Source organism: Rhinatrema bivittatum, chromosome 14 (assembly GCF_901001135.1).
Source record: "Rhinatrema bivittatum chromosome 14, aRhiBiv1.1, whole genome shotgun sequence".
In the NCBI taxonomy this organism is placed as follows: Eukaryota; Metazoa; Chordata; class Amphibia; order Gymnophiona; family Rhinatrematidae; genus Rhinatrema; species Rhinatrema bivittatum.
Genome location: NC_042628.1, coordinates 59,564,820 through 59,580,154, shown reverse-complemented (window position 1 = coordinate 59,580,154; position 15,335 = coordinate 59,564,820). Strand labels below are relative to the sequence as shown.

General features: G+C 51.7%; 1 protein-coding gene across 1 annotated transcript in view; it reads left to right on the top strand.

Moving 5' to 3' along the window:
* LOC115075766 (heat shock cognate 71 kDa protein-like) overlaps positions 1-15,335 on the top strand; it is a 260,192-nt gene that overhangs the window by 30,863 nt on the left and 213,994 nt on the right. The window contains 4 exon segments of the mRNA XM_029576505.1: positions 2,440-2,649; positions 9,925-9,965; positions 9,968-9,998; positions 10,001-10,131. Of these exon segments, the coding sequence (XP_029432365.1) occupies positions 2,445-2,649; positions 9,925-9,965; positions 9,968-9,998; positions 10,001-10,131 (408 nt within the window). The 5' untranslated portion in view covers positions 2,440-2,444.

The window sequence follows — 15,335 nt, the reverse complement described above, 5'->3', positions numbered from 1 at the left end:
TGAACCAGGAGCCAGCAGGTGTCCTTGGAAATAGAACTCCTAATGACGTGGGCAGAATCAAACCTACAAGGGATATCGGCCGTCCACATCGCGGGAAAAGATAATATCACAGCAGACTACCTCAGCAGAGAGAGTCTGGATCCAGGGGAATGGACACTGTCGACAACAGCCTTCCAGCGGATAGTAAACCACTGGGGAACACCAGCCATGGATCTTCTGGCAACCGGGTTCAACACCCGGGTTCCCAAGTTCTTCAGCCAAAGACTGGAACCGATGTCCCACAGAATCGATGCCCTCGTCCAGACCTGGCCTCAGGATGGACCTGCTGTATGCCTTCACTCCATAGCCATTACTGGATGGAATCATCCGCAAGATAGTATACCACAGAGGGCTGGTACTTCTAGTGGCCCCAGACTGGCCAAGAAGGCCGTGGACATGCGAAGACTTCTGGCGGGAAACCCTCTACACCGAACTCCACACAGGGATCTACTCCAGCAAGGACCGATCTTACACAAAGATCCAACGAGATTCTTGCTTACGGTCTCGCCTGAAAAAGAGTGTATACTCAGGGCCAGTGATAGACACACTGCTCCGAGCACGCAAGTTCTCCACTTCCTTAACATACATAAGAGTATGGAGCAAGGACCATGACATCCTTCCATGGACAGTCAAAATCCCCATGATCCTGGAATTTCTGCAGGCCGGCTTCAGACCCAGGGTGGACGGCAACAGCCTAGCGGCCCACCCAGATGTCTCCCACTTCTTAAAAGGGGTTAAACACATTTGACCACCTCTAAAGTGGCCGATACCCCTATGAAATCTCAATCTAGTGTTAGACTTCCTAGCGGGAACCTTGTTCAGACCAACTCGCGGTCTGTCCCTATGGCTCCTGACCTTGAAGACTGCATTCCTCGTGGCAATCTGCTCAGCCCGTCGAATCTCTGAACGTCAAGCACTATCATGCCGGGAGCCGTTCCTCAGATTCACATCAAGATCCATACAGCTGCGCACTGTACTCTCCTTCCTGCCAAAGGTAGTTTCTCACTTCCATCTAAATCAAACCATCTCACTGCCATCTCCAGATAAGCATAAGGACTCTGAAGACTCATGCCTTCTTCACCACCTGAACGTCGGCAGACTCCTAGTCCGATACCTGGAAAGATCGGAACCTGTACAAAAGACGGACCATCTATTCGTTCTTCACAGCGGGAAGAAGCAAGGGGAAGCAGCCTCGCAGGCAACCATTGCCCGCTGGATCAAAGTAAGGCGGCCTACGTAGAGGCAGGCAAGCTACCACCTCTACAAGTCCGGGCCCAGGCACTGTCCTGGGCAGAAACCAAGATGCTGTCACCCACAGAGATCTGTCAGGCGGCAACGTGGTCCTCCATCCACACCTTCTCGAGATTGTATCGCCTGGATGTTCAGGCCAAGGAGGACACAGCATTTGCAAAGGCAGTACTAAATGGGCCACGGGCAGCCTCCTGCCCGGTTCGGGAGTAGCTTTTGTACATCCCATTGGTCCTGAGTCCATCTGCTACATGCTAGGAAATGGAGAAATTACTTACCTGATAATTTCATTTTCCTTAGTGTAGATAGATGGACTCAGCACCCCACCCATGGCTGCCTCGCAATCAAGAAACCCCGGGGGAGCCTCCCTCCCGAGTGCAACACAAGCACGGGTAAGCCAATCCTTATTTCTAGTTCAGACACCCATATTACCAGGTGTCTATGCTTCTCGGTTGAATGCCCTAGCGGTCTCCAGCTAGAAACCTTGTCATCCAATCCGAGTAATCAAGTTTCAAGTTAATCAAGTTAACCAAATTAATCAAAATTATCCAAACACACATATATCCATCATTGCTTTTCGAGGAGAAAACTGAGGAACAGAGCCTCGTGCATGGGTATATGTAGTGCTGATGTCAGATTGAAATCTGACTCAGTCTCCAACTGCTATCAGGAGCACACTATACCCATTGGTCCTGAGTCCATCTGTCTACACTAAGGAAAATGAAATTATCAGGTAAGTAATTTCTCCAATATTGATCCACATTTATCAATTAATGGGCATTTTTTTGATCTATCAACCCCATCTTCCCATACAGTAATCTTCAGGGAATCTAAAAATGACTTCCTAAAATAATCTTAATGCACTGTCTTAGTGGAAATGTTACTGTACATGCATATGTAAATGTTTTTTCATTTTGTGTCTCTGGGTGGGAAAAATGCTTAGCGGTCTTTATTGAATTTGTGTTTAGTGTTTATCTGCATGTGTAGGTGTTTGTCAGTGTGTGCACCTATCAGTGTATCAGTAAATATGCTAACACACAAATAAGTACACACATACATTCAGTGTGTGTGTGCTTTAGTGTAGCTCAGAGGCCAGCCCTCTCATTGATCTTGCACTGACAACGCCTGACATGATTTTATCCTATGTTCCAGGCATCATGTCGAAGGGTCCAGCAATAGGGATTGACCTGGGTACCACCTACTCTTGTGTTGGAGTCTTCCAACATGGCAAGGTGGAGATCATCGCCAACGACCAGGGAAACAGGACCACACCCAGCTATGTAGCCTTCACTGACACTGAGCGGTTGATCGGAGATGCTGCTAAAAATCAGGTGGCCATGAATCCTGCCAACACTGTGTTTGGTGAGTCTGGATCTACTAGTGTTATGTCTCTGGAGACCGAAGAGGGCTTAAAGGAAAACCATTTGTGCACATCTGCCAGTTTTCCTGACCCTATCTCCCTATCTAAGCAGGTACGAAAAGACAGTATCTCGCATTCTCAAAGAGACCCTTGCTATAAACACTTTCAGACCGATGCAGAAAGGTGCATTTAGATGAATGCTCCTTTCTGTATACATTTGAATGCACACTTCCCTGTACGTACCGGATCAGTCCAGACTACTGGGTTATGCCTCCGCACCAGCAGGTGGAAACAGAGCAAAACTTAACGAGCTCCACTATATATACCAGGGTGCCACCCACAGCCTGTCAGTATTTCTCTGTTCCAGCAGGTGGTGCGGGTGCATAGCTCACAGCCTGGTTGTAAATTTTTATTAAGGAAAGAGAGGTTTAGAAAGTTGGGGGATAGCTAGGCAGGTTTGTTTGGTCTGGTTGTCCTTCTAGCCTCCCTTGATTAAGTTTATAAAAAAAAAAAAAAGGGGGTTTTGTTTTTTTCAGCTCTCTGAAGCCTTCAGCGCTCCCGGGAGGTGGGCAGGCCCTGAGAGGGCTATCCCTCCTGGTAGAGCGGTCTGCTGGTGCTAGGGGTCGAGGATCCCGCTCTCCACAGCCCAGCTGGGGTGATACCGGGGAGCCCGGCTCACTCACCCCCGGCGGCCCGATTCAGAACTCGGTGAGGGACAGCGCCGGTGAGTTCCGTTAAAAAAAAAAAAAAAAAAAAAAAAAAATCTGAAAGCCTTCCCTCCTCCACGCCGGTTCCCCGACCTCGTTTGTTTTTTCTTTGCTCGGTTCGCTTCTCTCTCCTCTTCCCTCCGCGTTTTCACGGGCTTTTTCATGGCTCTCTTCATTCGGCACGGCCAGGCATGCCACGCGGTGCGGCTTGCACGGCATGTGGATCCTGCAGCGCGCGCCTCTCCCAGGATGGGCTGTGCTCGGCTTGCATCCCGGTGGGCGAGGGGACAATCGGGGGGGGGGGGTTATGTTGCGGCGGACACAGGTCAGCAAGGGGGGACGCGATCTCTCCCCCGTTTTACCATCGGCCCCGCGGGGGTCCGTGGGGCGGGGGAGGGACAGGGATTGCGATATGGATTCGGACGGTTCCGGTACCTCCTTTTCGTCACACTTTATACTGGCCATGCATAGGACTTTTAAAGCCCGCAAGGCCCTTAAGAGGCGCTCCTCGCAGCAGGAGCCCATGGGGATGCCCCCGTGCAGAGGACGTACCAGGCTCCCCAAAGCCAAACGGCCACTGCGGGCTGTCCCACCCAGGGATGAAGTGGGCACTTCGGATGCGTCGGAGGACCCGGAGGATCAGGAGGACCCCTCCCCGCCCCCGAGGTGGGCAGAGGGTGAGAATGGTTCCGCGCACGGTTCAGTGCTCCAGGGGCAGGCTTCGGAGGGCGATGACCCGAGGGTGCTTCGCCTCTTCCGCTGGGACGAATTAGCTCCCCTTATCCCCGCTATTCTGGAGGAATTGGGGATACTGGAACCTAAACACCACTCTGGCTGGAACTGCACTTTCAATCAGAAATCCAAAACACAAGTGCAGAATAACTCGTTGGATCCAAAGTTCATTTAATTTGTAACAATTCATATGGCAACTCCACTGTCAAATTTTACGTATAGTTCCAATCACAGGTAGGGGTCCCCCGACACGGACCCCGCGTTTCGCCCGCTGGCTGCGTCGGGAGGGACAACACCATGTAATCACAAAATCTTAAAGAGTTTCAGCAACAAGTTAACAGGGAGTGATCCTTTGGATCCAACGAGTTATTCTGCACTTGTGTTTTGGATACTGGAACCCCCCAGGGGAGTCCCAGGATGGATCCATGGATCCTGTGTTGTTGGGCCTGAGCGGTCCCCCTACCACATTCCCCTTTAATTTTTCTTCCACGGATCTGCTTTTTAGAGAGTGGGATACGCCAGATTTGGGCTTGAAGGTCTCAAAGGCCATGGATAAACTGTATCCCTTGCCGGAAGACGCACTGGAGCTACTGCAGGTGCCGAAGGTGGACACGTCTGTCTCGGCAGTGACGAAGCAGACTACCATCCTGGTCACGGGTACCACGGCGTTGAAGGATCTTCAGGACAGGAAATTGGAAGTCTAATTGAAGAAGATCTTCGAAGTCTCAGCACTGGGAGTCCGAGCGGTGATCTGCAGTAACTTCGCTTTACGGGCGGGTCTCCGTTGGGTCCAGCAGCTTCTTGCCGACGAGGGCCTCTCCGAGGAGGAAGCTAGACAGGCCGGACGTTTAGAGGCTGTGGTGGCCTATAGTGCGGATTCCCTACATGATCTCTTCCGAACTTCGGCTCGGTCCATGGTGTCCGCTATCACGGCCAGACGTCTCCTGTGGTTGAGAAGCTGGGCAGCGGTCGGGGCTTCCAAGTCTCGTCTGGGATCTCTTCCCTTCAAAGGCAGGCTGCTGTTCAGGAAGGAACTGGACGACATGATTCAGCTGCTGGGCGAGAGGAGGGGTTACAGTCTGCCAGAGGACAGGGCGTGCTCCAAGGGGTCTTTCTCTTCTCGTTCCCGATACCGGAGTAGCCGGATGCCCCGGTCCTCTCGCCCTGGTTCTTCTTCCTCCTCTTCTGTTTCCTTTCGCCTCTGAGGCGGTAGGCAGCAATCCCAGCCCTTTCGGGGGAGACGTTTTGGCAGACCTGCCTCCTCCTCTGCCGTGCCGAGTGGCAAGTCTACGCAATGATGTCAGGCCGGTCCAGGTGTCTATTCCAAAGGTGGGGGGCAGACTGTCCCTCTTTTTACGAGGCCTGGGCCACAATCACATCAGACCAATGGGTTCTTTCAGTGATAAGACACGGCTACGCGTTAGATTTTGCTTACCTTCCCTGGCCAAGGTGTTTCCCCTCTCCTTGCGGACACCCGGACAAGAGGCAAGCGGTCCTTCAGACGTTGGTCCATCTGGAAGAACTGGGAGCTATCGTCCCAGTCCCAGCCTCGGAGCAACGAAGAGGACATTACTCCATATACTTCGTCGTTCCAAAGAAATAAGGCACTTATCGGTCCATTCTCGATCTGAAGGGAGTCAATCGTTGTCTCTGGAACCCGTGTTTCCACATGGAGACCTTGAGATCCGTGACCGTATCAGTCCGTCCGGGGGAGTTTCTGGCTTCTCTGGACCTCACAGAGGCATACCTGCACATCGGGATCCGGAAGGACCATCAGAAATATCTCCGGTTCCTTGTGCTGGGAAAACACTATCAGTTCCAAGCGTTTCCCTTTGACCTCGCGACAGCCCCCAGGACGTTCACCAAGATCCTGGTGGTGGTAGCAGCCCACCTCCGTCGGGAGGGTCTCTTGGTCCATCCATATCTGGACGACTGGCTGATCCGGGCCAAGTCAGAGGAGCTCTGTCGGTCTGTGGTCCAATGGGTCCTGCGCCTCTTGCACTCCCTTGGTTGGGTGGTCAATACGGCCAAGAGTCATCTTCAACCTTCACAATCTCTGGAATTTTTGGGAGCGTTATTCGACACACGTCTCGGCAGGGTCTTCCTCTCCCAGGACCGTTGCCGAAAGCTACAGGATCAGGTCAAGTCCTTCCTACGGATGCGGCCACCAACGGCCTGGGACTACTTGCAGTTGATTGGATCCATGACCTCTACGTTGGGGCTGGTTCCGTGGGCTTTTGCGCACATGCATCCCTTGCAGTCGGCGTTGCTTTCCTGTTGGAGACCAGTCTCCGCACAGTACCAACTCCTGCTGCCCTTACTGGCGGTAGCGCGAGCCAGCCTGCAGTGGTGGCTACGAAAGGACAAGCTGCTGCAGGGAGTATCCCTCGTGACCCCGGAATGGACGGTGGTCACTACAGACGTGAGTCTCTACGGCTGGGGGGCGGTCTGCTTGAGGCAGTCGGCGCAGGGACAATGGTCGGTGACAGAGTCCCGCTGGTCGATAAATCGCCTGGACACCAGGGCGGTGCGCCTGGCTTTACGGGTTTTCCTGCCCCTGGTCCGGGGAAAAGCGGTCAGGATTTTATCGGACAATGCGCCCACGGTGGCCTACATCAACCGCCAAGAGGGAACCCGGAGCCGGCCAGTGGCTCTGGAGACTCGCCTACTAATGCAGTGGGCGGAGAAGCATCTACTTCAGATTGTCGTGTCCCATATCGCAGGAGTGGACAACGTTCAGGCGGATTTCCTGAGCAGTCATCTCGACCCGGGCGAGTGGGAACTGGCGGATGTCGCGTTCCAGCTCATCTGCGACAGATGGGGATGGCCGGCCATGGATCTGATGGTGACCTCCCAGAATGCGAAGGCGTCTCTGTTCTTCGCCCGCCACAGGGAACCAGGGGCGGAGGGGATAGACGCCTTGGCACTTACATGGCCCTATTTGATCTTTCTGTACGTCTTTCCTTCGTGGCCTCTCATAGGAAAAGTGTTGCGTTGCATAGAGAATCACCCCACGGAGGTTATCCTGGTGGCCCCGGAGTGGCCGCGAAGGCCTTGGTTTGCGGACCTAGTCAATCTGTCCCTGGAAGCGCCGCTACGGCTTCCGCCGTTGTCTAATCTCCTACATCAGGGGCTCGTCTGTTTCGACCAGGCGGCTCACTTCTCTCGCGGCATGGCTTTTGAAAGGCGCCGTCTGAAAGGTAAAGGTTATTCGGTCGCGGTGGTGGCCACTCTTCTCAGCTCCCGCAAAGTGTCAACGTCTCGTTCCTATATGCGGGTCTAGAAGGTCTTTGAATCCTGGTGCATGTCTAGGTCGGTCCGGCCTACCCGGGCTACCATTCTTGATATCCTGTCTTTCCTACAGGATGGTCTGGCTAAGGGACTATCCTGTAGTTCTTTATGGGTGCAGGTAGCGGCTCTAGGGGGTCTGCGTGGTTCGGTGGATGGGGAGGCCCTTAGCTTCCCACCCCGATTTGATACGTTTTCTAAAGGGTGCAACACATTTGCGTCCCCCGCTTGTCTCACCCTGTCTGTCCTGGAACTTAAATCTGGTGCTCAGGGCCCTGTGTCAGCCTCCCTTTGAGCCACTGAAGAGGATCACCTTGAAGGATCTCATGTTGAAGACCATCTTCCTGGTGGCGATCACCTCCGCCAGGAGGGTTTCGGAACTTCAGGCCCTCTCATGTCGGGAGCCGTTCCTAAGGATTTCAGAGTCCGGGGTTTTTCTCTGGACCGTTCCTTCCTTTCTGCCCAAGGTGGTGTCAGCGTTTCATCTGAATCAGTCAGTAGATCTCCCTGCTTTTGCCCATGTCGAGCATCCGGATGCGTCCTTTAGAGATTTGAAGAAGTTGGACGTGCGCAGGGTTCTCTTGCGCTACCTGGAGTTTACAAATGCCTTCCGGGTGTCGGATCATCTATTCGTTCTTTGGAGCGGGCCTAAAAAGGGTAATATGGCATCTAAGACATCCATAGCTCGCTGGTTGAAGGAAACAATAAATTCTGCCTATCTTCTTGCAGGTCGCCCTCTACCGTTAGGGTTGAAGGCACACTCTACGAGGTCTCAGGCTGCGTCCTGGGCAGAGTTTCAACAGGTCTCACCCCTAGAGATCTGCCGGGCAGCGACCTGGAAATCGTTGCACACTTTTGCGCAGCATTATAGACTGGATGTGCGGGATTCCAGAGAGGGAAATTTTGGAGCAGGCGTCCTGAAAGCGGGCCTCTCTGTTTCTCCCCCCCCCCCCCCCCCCCTAAGTAGTGCGGCTCTGGTACATCCCAGTAGTCTGGACTGATCCGGTACGTACAGGGAAAAGAAAATTAGGTCTACCTTTTGTTAATTTTCATTCCTGTAGTACCAAGGATCAGTCCAGAGTACCGCCCATTGTCCTTTCTGCAGTATATTTCGGAGAGTCCGCTGTGTTGGACGAAAGGTTTTCTGCTCTGTAGTTGGTTGTTTTGCCACTTCGGTTTTGTTCTCTGGATCTGGGTTCTCTTGGGGAAAGTGATCCGTGGTTCCCCTGGTTGATTTTGTGTAGATAGTTTTAGTTACATGGGGAATATCCACTGCTTTGACATTGAGTAATACTGACAGGCTGTGGGTGGCACCCTGGTATAGATAGTGGAGCTCGTCAAGTTTTGCTCTGTTTCCACCTGCTGGTGCGGAGGCATAACCCAGTAGTCTGGACTGATCCTTGGTACTACAGGAACGAAAATTAACAAAGGTAAGACCTAATTTTCTTTTTTTGCTTATGCAGCAAGGAGTTCTGCATACAGAAAATGCACATTTCCAAATGGACGTATTGCTTAATGCCCTTGCATGAAAATCCCATGCAAATGAGGGTAATAAGCAGTACTCCCCAATGCAGAGAGCTGCGTTGGCAATAACTGTGTTTTTCCTAACGCTTGTAACTTAAAGCCTGCCTAGAGATGGAGTTGCATTTCCAGTGCTGGAAAATTGGAGTCAGCCATATCTCTCATTTTCTTCATGTGACTCTCCTAAATCTCTCTCCTGGCAGCTCTCAAAAGCAGCCTTCAATAAAGCCCGCAGAAGCCTGAGAAGAACTGCAGAAAAGCAGAGGTTGGGGTGGGCTTATTGTCAGCAGGAAGAGTGAGTGACACGAGTATCAAGAAAGAGAAGGCAACAAAAGCACTTGCAAAATGTTCCCAGTACTGATGATCGCTCTCGGGGCCACCCTGGGAACAGCGATTGGCCTGCTAGCCTGTGTGGCTTCTTTCCTGTGATAGTGCTTGCCAGCATGGAAGGTGCTGCATGATTCAGTCAGAATCTTGGCAGGAAGAAACCCCTGAACTGGCAGCGTATGGTGTGAAGTAATGAGCACTACCTGGAACAATACACAGCACCATCTGTGCTTGTCAAAAAAACTTTTCTCACTGCCAAGGTCACCTTTCCAAGTTAAGATGTGCATTCCACCTGTGCCGAACATATATTTTAAAGGTTGTGTGTTTAACCCTTGATGCATTAGCATATCATTACCTTACTGCATTGGAAGTTTAAAAACAAATTCTAGGTGTTTAAAAATGTTAAAATGAAAACCAGCACATGTTTTATTAGCGCCCAGATTACTGCATTGGTCTTTCTGTGCAGGATTTTCTCTCACACTTTGCACACATTCAAAATATAGCAAAGGAACAAGGTAAAAACCTCATGAGTGTTGTCTAACCAAAAGGATAAAAACAGATTATTGTAAATTCCTGTGCCTCCATTCAGAATATGACCCATTCCGCATCTTAGATGTTAGTCCAGACTTAACACTGCAGTACAGATTCACCCATTTGATCACATAAGGTAGTCCCTAAGACCTCTGACATGTCTCTCCGCAGATGCCAAGCGGCTCATTGGTAGACGCTTCGACGATCCTGTGGGTCCACGGCTGACATGAAGCATTGGCCCTTCATGTTGTTAATGATGGTGGGCGTCCCAAGGTCCAAGTGGAATGCAAAGGAGAGACCAAGACCTTCTATCCAGAGGAAATCTCCTCTATGGTGCTCACCAAGATGAAGGAGACTGCGGAGGCCTACCTAGGGAAGGTGAGGATAGGAGGGGAAGAGAGTATATTTTAGGTATTCTCACTGGCATCTCCAGCAGTCTTGTCTTCTGTATTCTGCATTTTGCAAGGGTCTTGGTATTTTCAGCCTCTAGGAGTCTGGTAATACTACATCTGTTGCCTCTGCTCTCACAGCCACTGAGGGACCGAGAAGGATTTCAGTTATTGACTTCTAGTGTCCACCTGAAGAACAGAACTGTAAGGTCAATAAGTGTGTGACAGAGAAATGGGACTGATGTGAATAATACAAATTTCCCTGTACATACCCGGATCAGTCCAGACTCCTGGGTTTGGTCCCCCCTCTAGCAGATGGCGACAGACGTTTACCAAACAAACTCAGCCTCATATAGGCTGGTGCCACCTACAGTCTGGCAGTATTTTTCTGTCTCCAGCAGGTGGAGGACGTGCCAAGCCTACAGTCTGGTGGGGCCTAGTCTAGGGATTTAGATAGGATTAGGCTCAAGAAAAAAAAAAAGGAGAAAAATTTCGTTTGAAGAAAAAGTTAGTGAAGACTGACCGCAGTGTGTTCCTGCAGGTCAGGGTCTCTTGCCTCCCGGGGGGTTGCCAGGTCCTGAGGGGACCATCCCCGCGAGTTTGTCACCTCAATTTGGAGCTGCCGAGGGCGGCAGACCGGTGCCGAGGGTCACAGTAAATGTTGCTGATCCGGCTGCAAGTGACACAGAAGATACCTCTTCGGGGTCTTCCTTTTCGTCAGATTTCATTCTGCTCATGCAAAAGGCCTTTAAGGCCTGTAGGGCTCATAAGAGAAGACCCCCTTCCCTGGAATCCCAAGCCCCTTCCTTCAAAGCGGCCTCGGGGCCCTCCTAATTCGGGGCCTCATCTGACCACCGACCAAAGCCCCTAAGGACCCCGGTGCCTGACCCTGAGCCTTCCTCATCTTCGGAGGAATCGGAGGACCTGGACGAGTGGGAGTTACCTTCTCAACCCCCACGGGGGTGGTGGAGGGAGAGACCGAGACACCACAGAGCGGGCTCAGGGGGCTCATGGGCGGACAGGGATGACCCAAGGTGGTCCGCCTGTTTCACAGGGATGAGTTGGGGCCTCTCATCCCTGCTATTTTGGGGGAACTAGGGATTCAGCGTGCCTCAGGTGGAGTCATGTCTAGAGCTACAGACCCAGTGGTTCTGGGCTATGAGAGCCCGCCTTCGTCTTTCCTTTCATTTTTCAGCCACGGATTTATTGTTAAGGAGTGGGACACTCTGGATTTGGGTCTTAAGGTGGCGAAGGCGATGGACAAGTTATACCCCTTGCCCAAGGAGGCTTTGGAACTTTTACGGGTTCCTACGGTGGATGCAGCAGTCACGAAGAAGACACTATCCCGGTTACGGGGGCACGGCCCTTAAGGACCTGCAAGATCGTAAACAGGAAGTTCAGCTTAAAAAGATTTTTGAAGGTTGGGCCCTAGGGATATGAGCAGCGAATGTGTAGCAATTTTTCATTGAGGGCCGTTTCCACTGGGCCGGCGGATGTCTCTTCCAAGGCGCGCCTGGGTTCCCTGCCGATCAAGAGTAGCTTCTTTTTGGTAAGGAGCTAGAGGACCTGATTCAGTCCTTGGGCGAGAATAAGGTACATCGGCTACCGGAGGATAAGCCAAAGTCGAGAGGAACTTTTTCTTCCAAGACTCGGTTTTGCGGGAGTCGGAAGCCCAGGACTTCTCGGGGTTCGGGTTCTTCCTATCGTCACAACGCCAGCAGGCAGCAGCCCTACACTCCATCCTTTCGAGGCAGGCGTTTTGGTAGACCCGGCTCCGGACAGAGTGGAAAGACTTTGCAATGATGGGCAGCCTGCTCAGTCCTCGATCCCAGTGGTGGGAGGCAGATTGACTCTGTACTTCGAGGAGTGGGCCAAAATCACGTCCGACCAGTGGGTTCTTTTGGTGATAAAACACGGTTACGCGTTAGATTTTGCAAGCAGGCCCCGTCAGCGATTTTCTAGTTTCTCCTTGCGGTCAGGAGCCAAAGAGCGGCGTCATACAAGAGACATTACAAAGGCTTCTCACTCTTGGAGCCATTGTACCGGTGCCGCCGGGGGAGGTCCGGCAGGGCCGGTACTCCATTTATTTTCTGGTACCCAAGAAGGAAGAAAGGAACGTTTCGCCCTATTCTCGATCTCACAGGTCAACAGATGTCTCCGGATTCCTCGCTTCCGAATGGAAACTCTACGGTCCGTCATTGCGTCGGGGGGAGTTTCTGGCCTCTCTGGATCTCACCGAAGTTTATCTACACTTCGCCATCTGCGCCGATCATAAACGTAACTTAAGGTTTTGCGTAGTGGGGCACCACTATCAGTTCTGCGCTCTGCTGTTAGGGCTCGCCACTGCGCCCAGAATGTTCACCAAGGTCATGGTAGTGGTGGCGGCCCAGCTTCACAAGGAGGGATACCTAGTACATCCGTATTTGGACGATTGGCTGATCAGGGCAAAGTCGGAGCAGAGTTGCCAGGAAGACATCAATCGTGTGTTACAGTTGCTAAACGCTCTGGGCTGGGTAGTCAACCTGGCCAAGAGTCATCTGGTTCCCTTCCAGTCCTTGGAGTTTTTGGGAGCTCTGTTCAATACTCGACAGGGCAAGGTTTACCTCGTGGAGGAGCGTCTGGTCAAACTTCAGTGACAGATAAGATCCCTCTCCGATTGTTTGGGATTACTTACAGGTGCTGGGTTCCATGACTTCGACTCTGGAATTGGTTCCATGGGCCTTCGCTCCATATGCGGCCTTTGCAGTCAGCTTTAATCTCCCGCTGGAACCCTGTATCAAAACAGTTTCATATTCAGTTACCCTGATGGGTTCAGCTCGTTCCAGCCTTGCATGGTGGCTCAACCAGGACAACTTAAAGCAGGGACTGCCTTTGACCATTCCAGATTGGATGGTGGTCACCACGGATTCCAGCCTATATGATTGGGGAGCAGTTTGTCAGCGGATGTCCGTGCAGGGCAGGTGGTCCTCACAGGAGGCTCACTGGTCTATAAATCGGTTAGAGACCAGACCGGTGAGATTAGTGCTGCAGGCTCTCCTGCTGATTCTCCGTGGCAAGTCAGTACGCATTCTGTCAGACAATGCGACCATGGTGGCATACATCAACCGTCAGGGGGGAACCGGAAGCCCAGTTGCTAGTCACATGGGCGGAACGCAGTCTGTTCAGCATAGCGGCCTCTCACATTGCCAGGATCGACAACGTTCGAGCGGATTACTTCAGTCGACATTACCTAGATCCCGGAGAATGGGAACTCGCGGATGAAGCCTTCCATTGCATTTGTACCCGTTGGGGAACACCTCAGCTGGACTTAATGGCGACGTTCCGGAATGCCAAGGCGCCACGCTTCTTTGCCCGTCGCAGGGAGCCGGGCGCGGAGCGTGTGGACGCGTTGGTTCTCCCCTGGTCAAAGGGGATTCTGCTATATGTGTTTTCTCCTTGGCCGCTCATCGGGCGAACTCTTCACAGAATAGAAGTGCATCCGTTGGGAGTGATTTCTCATCGCTCCCGAGTGGCTGAGGTGTCCATGGTTCGCGGACCTGATCAATCTAGCCATCGACGGTCCATTGCGGTTTCCGGACCTACCGGATCTTCTCTGTCAGGGTCCAGTTTATTTCGATCAGGTCGACTGCTTTTGTCTAGCGGCATGGCTTTTGAGAGGAAATGTCTGACTTCCCAGGGGTATTCAGATGCGGTAGTATCTACTATGTTAGTCCCGTAAGGTTTCCACTTCCTTGTATTATGTCAGGGTCTGGAAAGTTTTCGATACTTGGTGTCGAGCCAGGAACGTTGTCTACCCAGGCGGGAGTCTCTGAGGTCTTGAGTTTTCTTCAAAATGGGGTTTTCAAAGGATTGTCATGGAGTTCGTTATGGGTGCAGGTGGCCGCTATCTGTTCTTTGCGCAGTACCATACGTGGTCTGTTTGGCGGCGCACCCAGATGTTTCCCATTTTTTACGGGGCGTAAAACATTTGAGACCTCCTGTATGGGATCCATGTCAGTCTTGGAATTTGAATTTGGTCCTTAAGGCCTTGTGTTCGGCGCCCTTTGAGCCTCTGCGTAGGCTAACATTGAAAGATCTCACTTTGAAGGTCGTATTTTTGGTGGCAATTGCATCCGCTCGCAGGCTATCGGAACTTCAAGCGTTGTCATGTAGGGAGCCTTTTCTGAGGATTTCTGATTCGGGCGTTTCCCTGCATATACGGTTCCATCCTTTCTACCCAAGGTAGTGTCGTCTTTCCATGTGAATCAGTCAGTGGAGTTATCAGCTTTCTCTGAGAACGACCGATCGGATCCTGCTTTTAAGGATTTAAGGAAGTTGGATGTTCGCAGAGCTTTGCTCCGCTACCTGGAACTTACCAATGAGTTCAGGGTGTCTGATCATCTGTTTGTGCTCTGGAGTGGACTTCGTCGAGGTAATATGGCTTCCAAGACCACGATAGCTCGTTGGTTAAAGGAAACCATTAATTCGGCTTATTTAAGTGGCCGACCATTGCCGATAGGCCTTTGAGCGCATTCAACTCAATCTCAGGCGGCTTCATGGGCGGAAACTCATCAGGTGTCACTCGACGAAATATGTAGGGCGGCTACGTGGCAGTCGCTTCACACTTTTGCTAGACATTACTGTTTGGATGTTCAGGAGCCTGGGACAGGGACGTTCGGATCTGGGGTACTGCGTCGGGCCTCTCCGGATCCCATCCCAAGTAGATTACGCTCTGGTACATCCCAGGAGTCTGGACTGATCTGGGTACATACAGGGAAAGGAAAATTAGTATCCTTACCTGATAATTTTCGTTCCTGTAGTACCACGGATCAGTCCAGAGTCCCGCCCTGATTTGGAGTTTTATCAGTTTGGAGAGTCTCCGCTATTCCTGTCTTTTTCTTGCGGATCGTTGGTTAGTTGGCAGCTCATGGGTTGCTGATCCCAGCTTGAGAGTTCAGTGAGCCAATGTTTCCGGTTGTTTTGGTTTCTTGTATGTAGTAATTGGGGTTTTAGATAATCCATTCTGCTTTGACATTAAGTAATACTGCCAGACTGTAGGTGGCACCAGCCTATATGAGGCGGAGTTTGTTTGGTAAACTTCTGTCTCCATCTGCTAGGGGGGGTTGGGGGCCAAACTCAGGAGTCTGGACTGATCCATGGTACTACAGGAATGAAAATGATCAGGTAAGGATACTAATTTTCCTTTCTGTTTGT